The sequence below is a fragment of the Oryctolagus cuniculus genome, chromosome X (genome assembly GCF_964237555.1).
Source record: "Oryctolagus cuniculus chromosome X, mOryCun1.1, whole genome shotgun sequence".
NCBI classification, from domain to species: Eukaryota; Metazoa; Chordata; class Mammalia; order Lagomorpha; family Leporidae; genus Oryctolagus; species Oryctolagus cuniculus.
Window position 1 is genome coordinate 78,110,573 of NC_091453.1, and position 21,081 is coordinate 78,131,653.

The 21,081-nt window shown below is 40.2% G+C and overlaps 1 protein-coding gene across 2 annotated transcripts in view; it reads right to left on the reverse strand.

Moving 5' to 3' along the window:
• Nucleotides 1-4,364: 4,364 nt before the first annotated feature.
• The window catches only part of LUZP4 (leucine zipper protein 4), a 32,945-nt gene continuing 16,228 nt past the window's right edge, over nt 4,365-21,081 (reverse strand). The window contains exons 4-8 of one of the 2 annotated variants that reach the window (XM_051827278.2): nt 19,210-19,868; nt 12,368-12,437; nt 9,812-10,671; nt 5,999-6,111; nt 4,365-5,280 (exon numbers count right to left, since the gene is read on the reverse strand). In XM_051827278.2, the coding sequence (XP_051683238.1) occupies nt 5,276-5,280; nt 5,999-6,111; nt 9,812-10,671; nt 12,368-12,437; nt 19,210-19,868 (1,707 nt within the window). In that variant the 3' untranslated portion in view covers nt 4,365-5,275. Of the gene's footprint in view, nt 5,281-5,990; nt 6,112-9,811; nt 10,672-12,367; nt 12,438-19,209; nt 19,869-21,081 lie in introns of both variants that reach the window. The other variant, XM_008272906.4, reaches the window with a different exon arrangement.

Below are 21,081 nucleotides of genomic sequence, written 5' to 3' on the forward strand. Positions count from 1 at the left end.
GAAGGTAGGTGGCATCTCTAAAAGGAAATTTACAGTTCTGCCTACAATGATACTCGTCCTACTTGGGTGTCCCCTCAACAGTGGTGGCTACTTTGGAAGCTGGGCTGAGTGATAGGCTTTTCTCAACTTAGAGCCAATAGGGTCTGTGGCTCTGACCTGGGAGTCCTTCAACTCCAGGGCAGTTCCGTTTCCAGTGACCCAGCTCTTGGCTGGCAAAGCTGCCAGGGCTTTTCATAAGCTGACTTCTGTGTCCATCTTAAGCCCTGGCTTTCCACATTGAAAACCAATGCCATTTGGGGTGGACTGGCCTGTTCTGTCTCCTTGATGGCAGATCACTGTGTAAAGCCTGCCACCTATCCTTACATTGCTCATAATGCCTGGCTTGCTCCTTTTGCTCCTCTTTCTGGTAAAGTAGACCATGGAGGCAGCCTTTAATGTCAGCCAAGAGGGTGCTCAATTCCGTAACTAATCTTTGGTGGACTGAGCTGGAAATCTATGGTCAAACATATTCTGATAGTAGCTTCAGCATCCATTATTATACACTGGATAGAGCATTAAGAGTGGGAATGTAGTAGAGGGGGAAAAGGGAGAGTTTAACACTTTAAAACTAAAAGGAAAGATTGATTTCAACTGATCTTAGCCAAGAATTTTACTTACCACTAAGGAAGAGTATACTGTGTAATCGCAAATTTTAAAATGCATCAGAATACTTTGGAGGGGGTGAGCATTGTGGTACAGCAGGTTAAGCCACCATTTAGGATGCCTGTATCCTATATGGAGTGCTGGTTCCAGGTCTGGCTACTTGCCGTCCAATCCAGCTTCCTGTTAATGCACATGCTGGTGGGCAGCAGATGAGGGTCCCAGTTCTTGGGTCCCTGCTTCCCATGTGAGAGACTTTTATGGAGTTCCTGGTTCCTGGTTCCATCCTGACCCAGCCCTGGTTGTTGCAGTGAACCAGCAGAGGAAAACTCTCTCCCTTCCCCTGTCCAGTCTGCATTTCAAATAAATAAGTAAATAAATAAATCTTTTCTAAAACAAACAAAAGCTCGGTAAGTACTGTTAAAAACGGAAGAAAATAAAAACTGGGAGCCGGTGCTGTGGAATAGATAAGGCTCCACCTGCAGTGTCAGCATCTCATATGGCTGGTCCACTTCCAATCCAGCTCCCTGCTAGTGCACCTGGGAAAAGAGAGGAAGATGGCCCGCGTGGTTGGGTCCCTGCACCCATGTGGGAGACCTGGAAGAAGCTCCTGGCTCCTGGCTTCAGCCTATCTCAGCCATTGCAGCCATTTGGGGAGTGAACCAGCAGATGCAAGACCTCTTTCTCTGTCCTTCTTTCTGTTGTCTGCCTTTCAAATAAATAAAACCTTAAAAAAAGAAGAAAGAAATTGGTATGCAACTCCTACTACCCAGAATATAACTCATTGTTTATACTTCAGTGTTTTTTTCCTTTTTTTTTTACATATACAAGGGAATTCAAAAAGTTCATGGATAATGCAATTAAAAGGTGAAGCTTATTGGTATTTCAGCTGCTATTGCTGCTCTGAGGACAGCTTTGCTACTCCAACTTTTTCTTTGCCTGGTAACATGGTCAACATGAAGGTAACTGCAGTGTTTGGAGCAACAGGTGCTCAGGGTGGCTCTGTGGCCAGGGCCATTTTGGACAGCAGACATTTTGCAGTGAAGGCATTGACCAGGGATGTGATGACTCAATGCCCTGGTGCTCTGGAACCTTTGGTGCTAAGGTGGTCAAAGGTGACCTGAATGACAAAGCATCTGTGGAGGCTGCCTTCAAAGGTACCTATGGGACCTTTGTGGTGACCAACTTTTAGGCTCATTTCAGTAGAGAAGGCTGTCAGAAGCTGGTGGCGGACACTGCCAAGCACCTGAGCCTGAAGCATGTGGTGTGCAGCAGCCTGCAGAATGTGCAGAAGCCGAGCATGGGCAGATTTGCCACACCACCCTTTTATGGTAAGGAAGGGGTGTAGTAGGATTTTTTGTCCATTGGCATCCCCATCTACTTAGCAATTTACTTTGAAAATGTTCTCACCTCTTGGGGCCTGTGAAAGCCCCTAAAGGCACTACCCATGGGGGATGTACTGACGATGGCATCTCCGTTGCTAATGCTGGAGCAGTTGTCTCAAACATCTTTAATTCTCCAGAGTTTTTAGGCAAGATCATGGGCTTCAGTGCAGAAGCACTAACAACAAAGCAATATGCTGATGTTTTGTTCAAGAGTTTGGGAAAAGAAATCCGAGATGCGAAGAACACCCCAGAAGCTTGGATTTCCTGCAGTGTAGTGGCCAATATGTGTCGATTCTAAATGAAGGCAGATGGTGATGACAACCTCACCCACAGACTGAATGCCGAAGTCAGAACCTTCAGCCAGTTTATTTCAGAGAACCTGGGAACTTTCAAAGCCTGGCCCTGACCAGCTGGCCTCTCTCTCCCATCATCCACTTTGATAGAATAGCTACATTAGAATGCAATTATCTGCAACACCAAAGAATTCCCTGTAGGAATTCAGTAGGAAACACTGCACTGGTGACCTGACACAGTGATTTGATTCAAGTATCTTTCCAGCTAGTGCTAAGGGTAGTTCATCTGTTTGCTGATGGCCCCAGAACTTTTGTAGTTCTCTCTCCCCAGTGGCCATGTCACCTCCCAAGGATCTGGCCTGAGGAGCTTGGAGCTTCTTCCCTAATGCCAATGGCAGCACACTCAGCTTTCTTCTCAGTGAGTCATCTCAAGCCCTAGCTCTGAAGCTCCCCCAGGCAGCTACAGTTTTTTCAAGTCCACCACAAAATTCTCAGTGAAACATTAATTTCCTTTCTTTTTTTTTAATCATTTCTGTAGAGAAAATAAAGTTTATTTTGGTAGAGAGCTTCTGAAAGTCATACATTTTTCATCATATGCATTTCCATGAACTTTTTGAAGACTCTGTGCATGGTTTTCAAAATTTTTTGCACCAAAATAAATTTGTCTTTTAGTTTCCTTTTCTATGAACTCTGCAGTACCCTTCTAGGGGTTGGTATTGTGGCACAGTGAGTTATCCCCCAATCAAAAGGCAGGTTCTAATCCCAGTTGCTCTGCTTCTGATCGGGTGTCCTGCTAATGTGCTGGGAAGGCAATGAAAGATGGCCTGAGTACTTGGTACCATTGCATCCCTATGGGAGACTAGGATGAAGTTCCTGGCTCCGGACCAACTGTTGCACCCATTTGGAAATTGAACAGTAGGTGAAAGATCACACTCACTTCCTCTCCATCATTCTGCTTTTCAAATAAATATGTAAATAAATTTTGAAGTACCTTCCTACGGCCAATTGGCATTGTTGAAACTGATGGTTTATGCTCCTAAACTTCTAATATTATTCAAGGTGGAGAGAAAACAGAGTTGTGAGTTATATGGCTGCTGGTTAATACAGCAGAAAGACTTTTAGAGCTTGGAAAACATTGCTGTTTCACTGCTTTATGCTGTTTCTACACATTACCTATCAACAAGCAAGACATTAAAAACAATATTTTTAGCTTTGTATTCTCTGCTTATAAAGGGCCTCAGACAACTAGTTTTCTCATATTCTGGTACTGGTGACACCGAATGGCACATTTCCATACATCAATTTATCAATATTCTAAATATATGTACTATTTGATCTAGCAATTCTACTTCCAGCCAATTGTCTTATGGAGTGAACTAGAGATGTACGGTAAAGATATAGGATCTCATCACAAGCATAATTTACACTTGATCTTAGCCAAAAGGCTGAGAAGTAATCCACAAGCATAATTCATGAAAACTCAAATTGGAAACAGCCTAACTGTCCAGCAATGGGGACCTGGATAAATGTGGTACAAAGATTTGCTATGAACAATCAGTCTTAAGTGACAAGAAAATAGGGGTGTAGATATTATAATTATTATGTGTATATATGTGTGTGACATCTTAGGTATTTTGCATTTTCTAAAATTTCTATAATGACCACGTATGGTTTTTATGATCAGAAGCAACACTCTACAAACCATCTGATACATATTTCTTAAGAAGCATCACGTAAACTGTCTTTCTCCATATTCCAGATTAGGAGTTTGCAGCAATAATCAAACCGAAGATCATTCTGCTTCTCAACACAAGGTTCTAAGAGTCTTTACTATGTGTTAATTTGGTTCAGAAAGCAATGGGGTAAGTAGACCAGACTAGACTCTAACTTTTCCTATATCTCTATGCTACATTCCATTTTCCTACAAGTAACTATTAAATATGAGGACAGAATTTGTTAAACTAGGCTAAAAGACGGGAGCCTTACATGGAAGTACCACTTAATTATAAAGTCACCACTTTGAGTTTTCTCCAAGAGCAGGCTTACCTGGAACAGCAGCTGAGGTTGAAATTATATTTTGTTAATCTATACCAGGATCACTGTTACTTTGGACCTCAAGTATCAATGGATGGGAAAACAGTTATGCCTTTCAATTAAGTTTTATTAACATGTTTACACAAAATAACAGGAGAAGAGTTTATAATTCTTACAAATTCATATCAAAAGTAAACATTAGGATACGAATTTAGCATTTTAATAAACAGAATTCAATCTTACTTTTCTGACACAGAATATTTGGTCATGAAAGACCCCTGTCAATTATCTTGCTTTACTGATAAAATGGAGCCTTCTCAAGAATCATACATAGATTCCAGAGCTCAAGGAAAAAATTTGGCCATAGATGCCAATTCTCTAGTGTTGAAAAGAAATGTAATTCTGAAAACATTGCTGGTTTGTAGAATCTCATTGTAAACTGCACTTGTTCTTGCTCATCTTCCTGCTCTTTCACGCAAACAAAGCTAAACATCTTTTTTCTTTCATGTAAGTACTTAGTTTTCACTGGTTACTCACATGGAAAATTACGAAGGAAAAATACTTTAACAAGGATAACAAAGGTAAGTGCTGAAAGAATGTCATATATACTCTTCAATATAAGTCACTACATTTGGGTTACTCATAACAATAAAAAAAGCTAAGTACTGAAAAAGTATAATATACACACTTCAATATAATTCACTGCAATAGGATTACTCACATAAAAACCTACAAAGGAAAATACTTTAACAAGGATAACAAGAAGTTAAGTATTGAGAGTATCGTATACACTCTTCAACATAATTCACTGCAATCTTCGTGTTAACAGATCTTTAGGAGGAAGGACATTTTGGTCATCATTAGTTTAATGATTCTTGTTTCTTCTGAGCTCTCAGACTAGAGAATCTCTCATTGAGTGACAGCTTAGTCTGTGAAGGAAAGAAAAAGCTTTTATTTTGTGAGTTCGCAATCTTGGAAAATATTCATGAAATTTGATTACTAAAATTAGACAGGGGTGGTTGGATGTCTCTGTGAGTTTGAATAAATGGCATAGAGCTCTCCTTGTGAACCTAGAAGAATGAAGTAGTTTGCCTGATGCTCTGCTAATGCCATCAAAGGGCTTCAATGAAAGAAAAGGAGGGAAAGCCTTTGTTTACCCCATAGTGTCAATGGGCAAGGTTCACAGAAGAAGGAGGGTCAAACTTACACCTGTGTAGTAATTAAATGCCTTAACTATGCCCAGGGATTTAGTGACCTGCCTTGTGAAGACTAAGGCCAAGTGATTTCCAGTAGGTGTTATTAGTATATAACCAACTGGAAAACCTCAAAGACTGCCCAAGACTTAACTTCCAGTTTCACCCTTTTATAAACTGCCCAACTGAGCCTAAGTTTTCTTTATCACCTAACAGTAATACTGCTTCCAATGCCACCACAAACCTTAAATCAGAAACCAGAGTTGCATTGCTCCGAGTACAGGTAGTGTATATTTATTACCATATATTGTCTATTTTCTTCATCTAGATCATATACTTTTATGAAGAACATAGTCTGCACATGGATGGAATGGTGTATTCTGGCTAATTTAGCTGGCTGCTAATATCTAATGAACAAGATTACTGTGTAATTATGTTGCATTTACCTGATTACCTAGTGCTTGAAACTCGAATTTGAAGTGTACTCTTTTGGGCGGGTGCAGAGAATTCTTGGTTCCACTACATTCAGTCTTCTGGAGTAAAGCTTTAATCCCAGGTCTCTGAGATCTGTCAATTAAGCATAATATTTAATAAAATATCTAGGACAGCCACTAATTTGTTAAGCTACTTTGGGCTATTCTAGGTCTCGCTTTTACCAACTGTAAAATGACAAAAGTATATTCAAGAACCTCTAAGGTTCCTTTTAGCAGTTAAGATTCAAGTTCTGAATCAGGGAGTATCTGTATACTATTCAAGAGGATCACATGCATGCATTAATCTAGGCTTTATAAACGGATTATTACAAAGTCTCTAGATAAGTTTTTTGACTATTAAAAAAATGCTAAAACAGGGGGCAGTGCTATGACACAAAGTGTTAGGCCACTTCCTGCAGCACCAGCATCCCATATTGCTGGCATCCCATATTAGAGCAATTGCTCTGCTTCTGATCCAGCTTCCTGCTAATATGCCTGGAAAAGCAGAAGATGGCCCAAGTATTTGGGCCCCTACCACCCATGTGGAAGACCCAGATGGAGTTCTGGGCTCCTGGCTCAGGTCCTGACCCAGCCCTGGCCATTTCAGCCATTTGGTGAGTGAACCAGTGGATGGAATATCTTTTTGTAACTCTGCTTTTCAAATGAATAACTCTTAAAAATGCAAAAATGGTTTTTGTGGGGAGCAACTCGGACTACACTAAGTTACTGGAATTAAGACTTATTCTATGCATCTGCTCTCCCACAATATGGCGCTGGGAGAGGAGTAAACAGCTTTTACACAGCTGCCTCCAGTTCGACCAGTAACCTGCAGGAGCTGATCCTGCTCCTGATTGGAGGAGAGCAGCATACTCGGCGTGTGGGTAGTGGAGTTGGGATTGGTGGAAGAGGACTATAAAGGAGGAGAGAGACAACATGCACCAGGAACACCTGAGGAACATCTGAGCAACCCCCGAGAGAGCCGGCCAGCGGTGTGCCACTCCCCCGCGGAAGTGGGGAAAGTAGCAGGGGGGCCCTCCCCTCCACGGAGGTGGAGGGACGGCAGCCAACCCGGGAAGAACCAGCAGCAAACCCGGGGAGGGCCGAGCAGACAAAAGAACAGCACAGGGTCCTGTGTCGTTCCTCCGCGAAGAGGGGGAGCGACAGGTTTTACTGTTATTTACAGTTAGTTATGCCTATATGCATTTTGGAACAAAAGTAGCTAGAGGGGCTGGTGATTGCAATGCAGTAGATTAAGCACATGCTTGGGATGCCTACATTCCATATTTGGAGTACTTGGTTTAAATTCTGCTCCTCTACTCTTTCTGCTAATGTGCCTTGGAAAGGCAGCTGATCATGGCCAAAGTACTTGCCTCACTACCAATGTGGGAGATCTGAGAACCCAATGGAATTCCTGGCTCCTGGACTGAGTCTGGTCTAAGCCTAGCAACTGTGGGATTTGGAGAGCAAACTAGCAATTGAAAGATATCTGTCTCTCCCTTTCTGTCACTCTGCTTTTCAAATAATTTTTTAAAAAATAGGGCCAGCGCTGTGGCGTAGTGGGTAAGGATGCTGCCTGCAGTGCCGGCATCCAATATGGGCGCCAGTTTAAGTCCCGGCTGCTCCACTTCAGATCCAGCTCTCTGCTATGGCCTGGAAAAGCAGTAGATGGCCCAAGTGCTTGGGCCCTTGCACCCACGTGGGAGACCTGGAGGAAGCTCCAAGCTCCTGGCTTTGGATTGGTGCAGCTCCAACAATTGCAGCCATCTGGGGAGTGAACTAGCGGATGGAAGACCTCTCTCTCTCTCTGCTTCTGCCTTTCTGTAACTCTGCCTATCAAAAAAAAAAAAAAAAAAGAAAAGAAAAGAAAAGAAAGAAAGAAAAAGAAAATAGCCAGAGCCTGGGGGTGGAAGGGAGTGTAGGGAGTGACTGCCAAGGGACATGGACTTTCTTTTGGGAAGGTACAAATGTTCTAAAACGAGATAATAGTGATGTTTTCACAATTCTGTTAATATGATAAAAACCACTGAATTGCCATACTTCAATCTGGTGAGCTTTATGGTATGAAAATTATTTCAATAAAGTTGTTAACAAAAGTACCTGTAACACATGGATATATAGCAATTAATATGAAACCCAGTCTGGCTGTCCACAATTTTCATCTGCCATGTTGCAGAGGTATGCTTTATATAGGACCTCCTGTGTGGTTGTTAGGTCTAGTTCTTGCTTTGCCCTGTTATAACTGCTGTTCATGTACATAAATAGTACAAGTTTTTAAATTTGCTTGAAAGGCAGAGACCGAGACAAACATGAAGAGAGATCTCCCACCCACTGGTCACTCCTTGTGTGCATACAATAGTTGGGGCTAGGTCAGGAGGAAGCCAAAAGCCAGAAACTAAAGCTGGGTTTCCATGTGGGTGGCAGGGATGCATGTATTTGAGCCATCACCTGCTGCCTTCCTGGGGTTTACATTAGGATGGAGTTGGAATCAGAAGCAAGGCTGGGACTTGAACTCAAGCACTTCAAGGAGATGTGGAGACTCCAACCATTGGCTTAACTGCTGCATCTAATGCCCATCCTAAGGGTTTTGTCTTTAAATTGTGGCTACACAGTTTAAAAGAATTTCTATCAGAGGTAGAATACAACAAAAGCCCAAATGTCATGTGGCTACTTGATACTGTCAGTTGAGTGGCTATCATCAATGTTTTTAAATAAGTCAATGGTTTTTGGTTTGGTTATAAATATTAATCTTACTAGGAGCCAACTAGACCAAAACCTGTGTTTGCTTTGGGAAAAAAAATGAGAGTGCTCTGAGTAATTAAATGGATGTTAGTTTCCTAATTAATTTTTAGTCATATTTCTGTTTTCTTTAACAATATACACTTGAGTTGGCTTCATCTAATCATTTAAATAAAAACAACAGAGGAAGTCAAATTGTTTCAGACAGTGAAAGGACATGACATGCTGTTACTGAGTTACAGATGGAGGGGGCCACATGAGAGGGAGAAGTTCAGACTGCCTCTGGAAGCAGGGCGGACAGTAGCTGACAGCCAGCAAAGAAATAGGATCCTCATTCTCACAACCCCCCAAAATTGAGACAGACAGACAAAGAACTCCTATATGTTGGCTCACTCTCCAGATATCCTATGTGGGAGGCACAAAACCAATCACTTGAGCCACTTGAGGAGACTAGCATTAAATATTACCATAAGCAGGAGGCTGAAGCTGGTATCGAACCTGGGCATTCCAATAGGAGATGCAGGTACATATAAAGAAGGTATAAATGCTAATAAATTTCCAATTTGTTTTCCTTTGTTTATATTTCTGTCTTTTGTTATAGAGATCTGTCTCAACTAAGAACTCAGAAAGGATAGAGGAAACTAATTTTTTCCTCCTTGACATCACTGGGCAGTCTTCCATTATGTGAACTGAGATAATCTGGAATACTGAAATTTACTTAGCATGTGAGGTATATGTTACTATTAATGAGCAGAAACGGTTTTAAAATTTAAGGCTGGAAATGAGGAAAAATCTTGAGAGCATTGAAATTGTACAGGTGGCAATTCCTGTATGTTTTAGGAAGGAAGGTTACAATATCATGACATTTATATCTACCATAGGAAAACACATGAAAATCTCAAGAGTAAAACTGAAATCAAGCAGTTTTGCTTAAGAATTTTCTGGTTCTGCATTAGGATTGTTTACAAAAGTTGTTAAAGATTACTTGGAAGTTACATTTTTTGTTTCATAGGTTTCCCTAAGAATAATTAAAGTTAAATTTAGCTGTCTGCAATTACCCTTCATTTCCTGCATTGTATTCGTCAGATTTGCTTTCCTTTTCCTCAGAGTGTTGATCCTTTTCCTCAGGATGGTGCTCATTTTCCTCAGGGTGGCGCTCATTTTCCTCAGGGTGGCGCTCATTTTCCTCAGGGTGGCGCTCATTTTCCTCAGGATGGTACTCATTTTCCTCAGGATAGCGCTCATTTTCCTCAGGGAGGTGCTCATTTTCCTCAGGGTGGCGCTCATTTGCCTCGGAGTGAGGCTCATTTTTATCAGAGTGTTGCCTGTTTTTATCAGAGTGTTGTCCACCTACTTCAGAGTGGTGCTCATTTTCCTCAGAGTGGCGCTCACCTTTGCGGGAGTGGCGCTCACCTTTGCGGGAGTGGCGCTCACCTTCATGGGAGTGGCGCTCACCTTTGTGGGAGTGGCGCTCACCTTCACGAGAGTGGCGCTCACCTTTGTGGGAGTGGCGCTCACCTTCACGGGAGTGGCGGTCACCTTTGCGAGAGTGGCGCTCACCTTCACGGGAGTGGCGGCCACCTTTTCGGGAGTGGCGCTCACCTTCGTGGGAGTGGCGGCCACCTTTGCGGGAGTGGCGCTCACCTTCGTGGGAGTGGTGGTCACTTTCGTGGGAGTGGCGGCCACCTTTGCGGGAATGGCGCTCACCTTCGTGGGAGTGGCACTCACCTTCCTGGGAGTGGCGGTCACCTTCACGAGAGTGGCCTTCGTGGGAGTGGTGGTCACCCTTGCTGGAGTGGCGCTCACCTTCCTGAGAGTGGCGCTTACCTCTGCAGGAGTGACACTCACTTTTGTGGGAGTTGCGCTCCATTTCATTAGAGTTGCACCCCTTTCCGTAGGACTCTTTCTGCAGTCCTATCTAAATGGGAAAAGTTGAAACAAATTATCAAAAATCATTGCTCAGCATGAGGTATTTAGTGTCTATATTTTACATGGACCCCATATTTTCAGAGACAATTCTTATCCTTCCCCCCTTAGACTAACATTCAATTTCAGATTTTTGGCCTTTATTTACAGAAGCGAGAATGTCAAAGCCAGTGGGCCCTTAGAGATCAAGCAGTCCAACCTCCTCACATACAGCTAAGGAAACTGGGATTCTGAAGAGTCAAATGACTTTCCCAAGGCCTTATGGCTATTAGTGACCCAGAAGAAAACTCTCAAGATCTTTTTTTTTTTTTTTTTTTTTTTTTTTTTTTTTTTGACAGGCAGAGTGGACAGTGAGAGAGAGAGACAGAGAGAAAGGTCTTCCTTTGCCGTTGGTTCACCCTCTAATGGCCGCCGCGGCCGGCGCGCTGCGGCAGGCGCACCGCGCTGATCCGATGGCAGGAGCCAGGAGCCAGGTGCTTTTCCTGGTCTCCCATGGGGTGCAGGGCCCAAGCACTTGGGGCCATCCTCCACTGCACTCCCGGGCCACAGCAGAGAGCTGGCCTGGAAGAGGGGCAACCGGGACAGAATCCGGCGCCCCGACCGGGACTAGAACCCGGTGTGCCGGCGCGGCTAGGCGGAGGATTAGCCTAGTGAGCCGCGGCGCCGGCCTTCAAGATCTTGATATGGTCTGAATCCAGACACGCTTGTCTGGAGCTGGGGGGGAAAAGCCACTGTAATCCATAACCCATACTTTGGAAATTTATATTCATTAAATAAAAGTTAAAAAAAAAGAACATAAAGATAAAATCACAAAGGAGGTCATCAAAATATGTATAATATGCCTACAACTATGTGTTCAAGATAGTTAAGTTAGGTGGAAAACCATATTATCCCATTAACTTAATTTCCTGTCTTTGGCCTGGCCCAGCCCTACCTGTTGCAGGTATTTGGGGAATGAACCAGTGTATAGAAGATCTGGCCAGCAACGCAGCTCACTTGGCTAATCCTCTGCCTGCGGCGCCGGCACACCGGGATTTTAGTCCCGGTTGGGGCGCCGGATTCTGTCCCGGTTGCTCCTCTTCCAGGCCAGCTCTCTGCTGTGGCCTGGGAAGGCAGTGGAGGATGGCCCAAGTGCTTGGGCCCTGCACCCGCATGGGAGACAAGGAGAAGCACCTGGCTCCTGGCTTCGGATCGGCCCAGCGCAGCGGCCATTTTGGGGGGTGAACCAATGGGAAAGGAAGACCTTTCTCTCTGTCTCTCTCTCACTGTCTAACTCTGCCTGTCAAAAAAAAAAAAAAAAGATCTGTCACCCTGACTTTCAAATTAATATGTGTCTAAAGAAAAAATAACACATGCTACTAATAAACATTATTTGCATCAATTTTTATCACTTTTGTCTAATGCATACTTAGAGGCTAAATAATATAAGGTAGGATGGGAGATAAAGGAAGAAATTGTAGTATAAGGCTGGAAGAACTTTACTTATGTAGACATTTATGACATGTAGCTTCTACATATGTTTCACTGATATTCATGAACAGGTTTTAAAACTTACCAAAGTAATCACCAATACAAGTAGGTGCCAGAATTTACTATTAGAAAAAACAAAGCCTGCAAAGGGTAAGTCTATTCAAATGAAAATGATATATAAAAACAACTAGATTCTGTTATAAAGTGCTGACACTTACCCTGCGGTTCATATTCCTTTGCTGCATCTTTCTCTGAATGTAATCATTCCTTCTGTTTGTCACAAAATACCTGTTATTAATCATAAAGGATGATAATGTAAAAAGCAATCTTTTAATTTGAAAGACATACGTCTTTAAGCAATATTTTTCTAAGTTATTGATAGTTTATAGTTGTATATATTTATGCTATCTGAAGGTAGAGCCTTTGGGAGGCAAATATGCTTAGATGAGGTCATGAGGGTGCGACCTCCATGATGGGATTAGTGTCCTTATAAGACTAAGAGAATAGGGTTCATTCTCTGCAATGTGAGGAAACAGTGAGAAGGGACCATCAGCAAGCTAGGAAGAAAGCCCTCACTAAATCCTCACCATGTTCACAAGCTGATCTTGGACTTTCAGCCTCCAGAACTATGAAAAATTCCTGCTGTTGAAGCAACCTCAGTCTATAGTAATTCATTATGGAAGCCCAAGAAGACTAAAACAATGGCAAACTAGGAAGCTACAGGCAGGCTCTCCTTTCCACATAAAGATACCAAGTTAATAGTAACCAAAATGTTTCTGTAAGAATTCTAGCAACCAGCTGAGGATGCAGCTAGCACCCAGGCCACTGTAAAACCAAGAAGGGATTCCAATGAAAGGAGTAATTAAAGTTACAGCATTTGGAACACTCATTTGTGCCTCCCTTCCTATGCAGCATGGTGCAGTGTACATGGAAAGAAACCTTCATATCAAGGCTCTTTCCTTTGAGATAGGAACAAAAGTTTTCTGTCTCAACTGACTCAGAGCACTAACAGCACTGGCACCAAAGTTTGGAAGTCACTGAAAGCTGAGGCAAGCAGCACGTTGAGCAGTAATTTGGCAGGCAGATTATAAGGAGAATGAAACAATGTCAAGCTGAACTAATTGGTAAGGATCTTCCCCTGCACAAAGTCAGTATGCAAAGACTGGAAGAGATGTTTGTTTTTTCAAATGCCCAAATTCTAGCAAAAACTCATAAACCATACAAACAAAAAGGGAAGGAAACATAGCCCAAACAAAGGAACAAAGGAAATTTCCAAAAAACTACCCTAAAGAAATGCAGATCCATAGACTGTCTGACAAAGAATTTTAAATAACTTCCATAAACACACTCAATGAGCTAAAAGAAAAAAAAAAGACTAAATAAGACCAAGAAAATGACACATGAACAAAATGAGAATATCACCAAAGAAATACAAATTATGGAAAAGAACCAAACAGAAATTCTGGGACGGAAAAACATAATCATTGAATTAATAAATTGGAGGGGTTCAGTATCAGACTTGATTAGGCCAAAAAAAAAATAAGCAAACTTGAAGACAGGCCATTTGAAATAATCAAGGAAAAAAGAACAAAGAAAAGTAATGAGGGCCTAAGAGACTTAATGAGGCACTACTAAGTGGACTAGTCATGCATTATAGCAATCCAAGGAGTACCCTGAGGCAGAAAGCTTACTTGAAAACTTCCTAAATCTGATGACATAAAGACTGATAAACATACAGATCCAAGAAGCTCAAAAATTCCAATTAGAATGTATTCAAAAGAATAACACTAAGACACATTATAATTGTCAACCTGTTTAAACTTGCAGCCACTTGGTGAGTGAACTAGTGGGTGGAAGATCTGTCACTCTGCCTTTCAAATTAATAAATAAATGTTTTTAAAGATTTATTTATTTATTTGAAAGGCAGAGTTACACACACACAAAGAGAGAGAGAAAGAGAGAGAGAGAGAGACAGAGACAGAGAGGCAGAGGCAGACACAGATCTTCCATCTGCTATTCGCTCCCCAAATGGTCACAACAGCTGGAGCTGGGCCAATCTGTAGCCAGAAGCCAGGAGCTTCTTCCAGGTCCCCCACGTGGGTACAGGAGCCCAAGGACTTGGGCCATCTTCCACTGCTTTCCCAGGCTATAGCAGAGAGCTGGATCAAAAGTGAAGTAGTTGGGACTCGAACTGGCGCCCATATGGGATGCTAGGACCACAGGCAGGGGCTTTACCTGCTACACCATAGTGCCATCCCCTATAAATAAATATTTAAAAAAAGAGAAATTAAAAGGGTGCTGGTATGGTGGCATAGCAGGTAAAGCCACCACCTACAGTGCTGGAAAGCAGTGGAGGACGGTCCAAGTGCTTGGGCCCCTGCAGCTACGTGGGAGACCCAGAAGAAGCACCTGGCTTCAGATCTGTTCAACTCCAGCTATTGCAGCCATCTGGGGAGTGAAACAGCAGATGGAAGACCTCTCTCTCTGCCTTTCAAATAAATAAATAAATCTTAAGAAAAAATAAAAAATAAATGAAAAGGGATACTACAAGAGAGGTCATAGAAATAAAAAGAACTGTAAGAGGGTACTATGAACCATTGTTTGCTAAGATTGGCTAGCCTAGGAGATAGATCTATAAAGTCCTAGAAACTTAATTTATTGAAACTGAATAATGAAGAAATAGAAAGTCTGAACAGAAATTGATTTAGTAATCAAAAACCTAACAAAGAAAAGCCCTAGATCAAATGGCTTTACTGGAGAATTCTACCAGAATTCTGCCTCATGAAACTTTTCCACCAACTGAAAGGGAGGAAACATTTACAAGCTCTATAAAGCAACCATTATCCTGATACCAGCGTCAGAGAAAGATACAAGAAAAGTGTAATATCCCACATGAATATTGTTGCAAAAATCCTAAACAAAACACTAGTAAAACAAATTCACAGCACATTACAAGGATCATACACCATGACCAAGTAGGACCTATTCTTGGAATGTAAGAATGGTTTGAAACACAAAAATCAATGTTAATATACATGAACAGAAGGAAGGACACTGTCATTCCTACGGATGGAGAAAAAGGATTTGACAAGATTCGATACCCTTTCAAGACAAAAACAAACAATGGACTCTCAACAGAAGGAAACTATTGCAACTAACAAAGTTCATTTATGAAAAATTCACAGCTAACATCATACTCAATTTTCTAAGATCAGGAATAAGGCAAACGTGTACTTATATCACTTGTATTCAAAACAGTATTGGAAATCCTAGGCACCACTATTAGGCAAGAAAAGAAGTAAAATAATTCAAATGGAAAGGAAGAAGAAAATTTTGTCTGTCTGCAAATGACATAATCTTCTGTGTAGAAAGCCTTAAAGACACACATCAAAAAAGCCAGTTAGTTACAGCCAAGACACAAAGTCAGCAAAATTGCAAGATACAAAAATCAAAACACAAAATCAGCCTCATTTCTATACAGTAATAATGAACTCAAAAAGGAAATTAAGAAAATAATTCCATGAATAGTAGCATTAAAAAGAACAAAATAATTAGGTATATACCTAGCCAAGGAAGTGAAAAGACTTATATACCAAAAACACTACTGAGAGAAATTAAAGACTATTTGGGTCCCTGCCATCCACACGGAAGATCAGGATGGAGTTCCAGTATTCAGGTTTCAGGCTGGCTCAGCCCTTGCTGTTGCAGCCATTTGGGGGAGTAAACCAGTGGATGGAAAATCTCCCTCCCTCTCTTTCTCTCTGTCACTCTGCCTTTCAGATAAACAAATCTTAAAAAACAGGAAATAAGTTGTAAGAGTCACAATTTCTAAAAGTCACAATAAAAACAGTACCATATTATGAGTCCACTGGATTAGAAGAGAACTTTACTTATATAATCAAATGATGTTTAACAAGGGTGCCAAGACCACTCAATGAAGGAAAGGAAAGTCTTCAATAAATCTTGGTAGGAAAATTGGGTATCTATATGCAGAAGAATGAAATCAAGCCCTTTTCTTATTTAGTAAGGGTACAAAAGAAAGTTTTTGTTATCTCTATCAATTCAGCCAAGAAGGCATCTGAATGTGAATATAATTACCATGTCAGGAAAGAGACATAAAGCTGAAATTGTTATGAGATATTTTGAGGGAAGTTAAAAATCCAAATTCATGGGTCAGCACTGTGGCACAACAGGTAAAGCCACTGCCTGCAGTGCCGGCATCCCATACCGTGGCAGTTCGAGTCTTGGCTGCTCCACTTCCGATCCAGCTCTCTGCTATGATTTGGGAAAGCAGAGGATGGCCCAGGGCCTTGCATGGGGGAGACCTGGAAGAAGCTCCTGGCTCCTGATCGGCCCAGCTCTGGTCATTGGGCCATTCTCCAGCAGATAGAAGACCTTTCTCTCTGTCTCTCTCTGCCTCTCAAATAAATAAATAAATCTTTTAAAAAAATCCAAATCATACCTTGTTTGTAACATACATTGTTCAGAATTTTTATTGGGAGTATGACTGCTTTCTTAAAACTGAAAATACTTATTACAAATCTTCCTAAGTAGTTTTCTATCTATGATATCCTATTTTGTTTACCTGCATGACACAATAAACCACACATACATTTTCGAAATAAATTTTATAGTTGAAATCAGGATTCTGTATGATGGTTATATTTCACATATTTATACCCAATGCAAATTTGACTTTTATTAGGATCATGTTGGGCTTCTAGACTGACTTAAGATAGAAATGTACTTATAAATAAAAAATTTTAAAAAGGGGGGTGGAGCCATGCTGTGGCATAGTGGGTGAGCAGCAGATAGAAGACCTCTCTCTATGTCTCTGCCTCTCTGTAACTCTGCCTTTCAAATAAATAAATAAATATTAAAAAAAAAGAAATGTACTTAGTACCTTTTATGTAGGGGCATGAAATTACCGAATTCTTCATTTTATATGTGGCACAGAAGGAAATTCTGGTTCTGAGGATATTATTAAACCTATCTGGTCAAATTACATATATTCGAATAAAATGCTGTGGAGTAGATGAGTTCCCAAAAGATCAGTTAAAAAATAGATGACTTTTCTGTACTGTACATGTTGTTTAATAATAGTTCTACATCTGATAGTTCTACCCTTAACCATTCAAGTCCTATTTATTTGTACTGATATAAAATATTGTAAGAATAAAAGGTAAAGGAAAAATCTGAACAGACTTGTTCATTTGATATTTGAAAACATTTTTGCAAAATTACAGGAATGTTACTGGATAATAATATAAATGTAATTTTAAGTGCTTTAACTTAATTATTATGCTATTTAAAACTATTTAAAATAAAACATGGAAATCCCTAATAAGTGCAGAAATATAAGTTCCCACCACTAGTATTAAAAACATTTTAACCTTTTATAACAAATCATGCTATAAAAAATTGCAGATACACTATGGCCTCAGAATCAGCCCTTAAGGCATTCGGATATGGTTGAAGAGCCCATGAGAGTATTTTAGGCATGGAAAGCCAAGACACTCTGGCAAAAAGAAAAAACCAAAAAAACAAAAACAAAAACATCTAAATGAAAGATCTCTGCGAGTGAGATCCCAGTGGAAAGAATGGGGCCATCAAAGAAGGAGGTACCTCTCTCTGAAGGGAGGAGAGAACTTCCACTTTGACTATGACCCTGTCAGAATAAGATTGACGTCGGCGAACTCAAAAGGCTTCCATAGCCTTGGCAACTCATGACTAGAGCCTAGGGAGATTACTGACGCCATAAACAAGAGTGCCAAATTGTTAAGTCAACAACAGGAGTCACTATGTACTTACTTCTCATGTGGGATCTGTCCTTAATGTGTTGTGCATAGTGAAGTAATGCTGTAACTAGTACTGAAACAGTATTTTACACTCTGTGTTTCTGTGTGGGTGCAAACTGATGAAATCTTTACTTAATATATACTAAATTGATCTTCTGTGTATAAAGATAATCGAAAATGTATCTTGATGTGAATGGAATGGGAGAGGGAGTGGGAGATGGGAGGGGTGCGAGGGGGAGGGAAATTATGGGGGGGGGAAGCCATTGTAATCCATAAACTGTACTTTGGAAATTTATATTTACTAAATAAAAAAAGGAAAAAAAGAAAACAAAAAAAAATTGCTAATAAGTAGCACAGGGCCTTTTTCCTTAAAACCTGCATACACAATGACCCACACACATATTTTGTAAAAAGTTTTTGCAGCTGAAATCAGGATTCTGTACAATAGTTAACTTGAGCTACAACATTTGAATAAACATTTATAGCCAATGCAAACTCAAGGTAATTACTGAGAAATTCAAAGTAAAAAAATTATTCAACAACCCAACAAATTGCCATAGAAATGTCTTGTGTTTTTGAAAACTCAATCCACAGTACTATTTAAATTTCTGTGTTTTCTTGGTTGTTAGACATACCCTAATAGTTTTAGAAGGGCATAGTGAATATATAGGTATAGTGTAGTCTAATAGATTCAGAAGTTAGTATTGCATTTATGCATAGAATAGGCATCCTTTCCCCTTGGTTTGACTTGAATAAAGCAAAAAAGTTAAGTTGCTAAAAAGACACATCTATCATTTTTTCTGCTAAAGACTGAGAGTTCTTCAGGAAGAAGATAGGAGGGAAACACAGAAATTCACTATCATAAATTATATTGAGTATTATCAATTTGGCATAGTTGGTTGTTGGATTAGCTTGCCTACGGGTTGGAAGGTCCCCAGGGAACAGGACACTGAGTCCATCCATATATTCTGATTGTGGGGAAGGCACAGTAGGAAAGGTTCTGCCAGGGAAAATAGACCTAGATATAACAACTTAATGGGACATCATGGAAAACTGAATGACAGCTACAGGACATCAGCAAATTGAAAAACCAATATCAATACCATCTATATTACCTCCATTCTGTTAATATATCTGTCTCCATACATGACTGTCACAAAAAATATAGTATAAAATAAAGATAATACAGACACATAAAGCATACTTGTATATTTCCACATCACTCAACACATTGTACTAATTATTATTTTTTGTGCTTTTACCTGTCAAATTTGAACTCGGTTTTGCGTAGCATTCTGAATCTTCCTAATGATGAGTATCTTTGATATCTCTCTGATGGACCATGAAATCTCCCTGACGGACCATACCATCTCTCTGAGGGACCATGAAATCTCCCTGACGGACCATACCATCTCTCTGAGGGACCATGAAATCTCCCTGAGTAACCGTAACCTCTCTCTGATTGGCCAGGATAGTCTCCGTAAAATCTGTCTGACTGGCTGTAATATCTCTCTGACTGATCATAAAATCTCTCTGGTTGACCATAAAATCTCTCTGATTGGCCATAGTATCTTTCAGATTGGCCATATATCTCTGATCGGTCATAATTCTCAAATGGACCATGGTATCTCTCAAATGGACCATAAAACCTCTCTGAATGGCCATAATAACAATCTAGTTGACAAGCTCTCTCATATTGGCCATAGAATCTCTGGTATTGGTCGTGAAATCTCTCAGAATTGCCATAATATATCTCTAATTGGCTATGATATCTCTCAGGGACATAAGGTCGCTCTAAATGGTATTTAGATCCCTCTAATTCGTTTCTTCCAATTCTGTTTCCTTCTGTGTAGTCTTGATGTCCTTCTGATTGATGGTAATTCCTCTTCAAATGGAAATTATAGTTGTCACTGTACTGCTCCTGCAAAGGACCCCAATTATGCAAAATAAATGAAACATATACCCATGTTTAGATGTTTAGATGATTTGATTAAGTTAATGGCAATTTTCAAGATCATTTCTATGGGCAGCTAAATATTAATTTGCAGAATAGCTTTGATGCCCCATGTCATCGTTGGTACAAAGAACATTATGAACAAAAAAACCTTAACAAAGAAAAAAATATGGGAAATTATTTAAGAATTTGAATATATTCCAAAGTCATGCTGTATGTAGCATTTTCTGGATCTATGTTTTACTAAACAACAGATTCTATGACTTTGTAACTGACAGGATAGTGAACAATATTTTGTAGTACAAATCCTTATTATCAAAGGAAAGTATTCAGTATTTATTTTTTGTTGTTTGATGAACATCAAAGTAAAACCTGTATCCTCAATATAAATTAACACCAAATTTTAGAGCAAAAAGCAAAGCAAGTAAGGGAAAAGAAAGCTATAAAGAAGCAGAAGGTTGGCTTAATACTGTTCAAATAAATTAAGCTGACAACAACTCAGCCTTTCTATTTTTTCAGTTTTTAAAACAAATGGACAGTGAAGTCAATCAGCCAAATAGAAATAATGAAAACTTTGACAAATCTCTATGACATTAAAAAACAAGTCATATGGACCACACAGAGAAATCAAACCTTCCACTAGTATATGTTGCCAGGCAAACAAAACATGCCATAGCTTTAGCATTATTAACTTTCTAGTACCACACTACTAGAAGCTGGAATCAAACTGCTAAATAGCAGGAACAGTACTAGCATAAAGAATATTATGCACAGAAAACTGTTAAAAATTACCAAAAGTTAGTTGCTTTGCTAAAGCATGAAGGCACAGCCACTCTCTAGCATTTCTACTGAGAAACCTGAACAAGTAAGCTAGGAAGAATGCACATGTACCTCTTTCTTCCTTCTGTGTGACTGTTGTTGGGAGCACAGCGGATTAGCAGGAAATATAGGATTGGGACCCATTTCCTAAGACCCACATGCACCCAAGTACCCTTCCAAAGGAACTTGCAATCTTTATAATTGATTATTTAAGAATTATCTTCATAAACTTGTGTATTACAGATATCCTACCCTCTGAAAATGAAATGCACATTAGTTTTCTTTCCTTATAAATAAGAAACTCTCTTAAAAGAATTTTGAATAAATGAACTTGTGTTCTCCTGATATTAAGATTTAAATC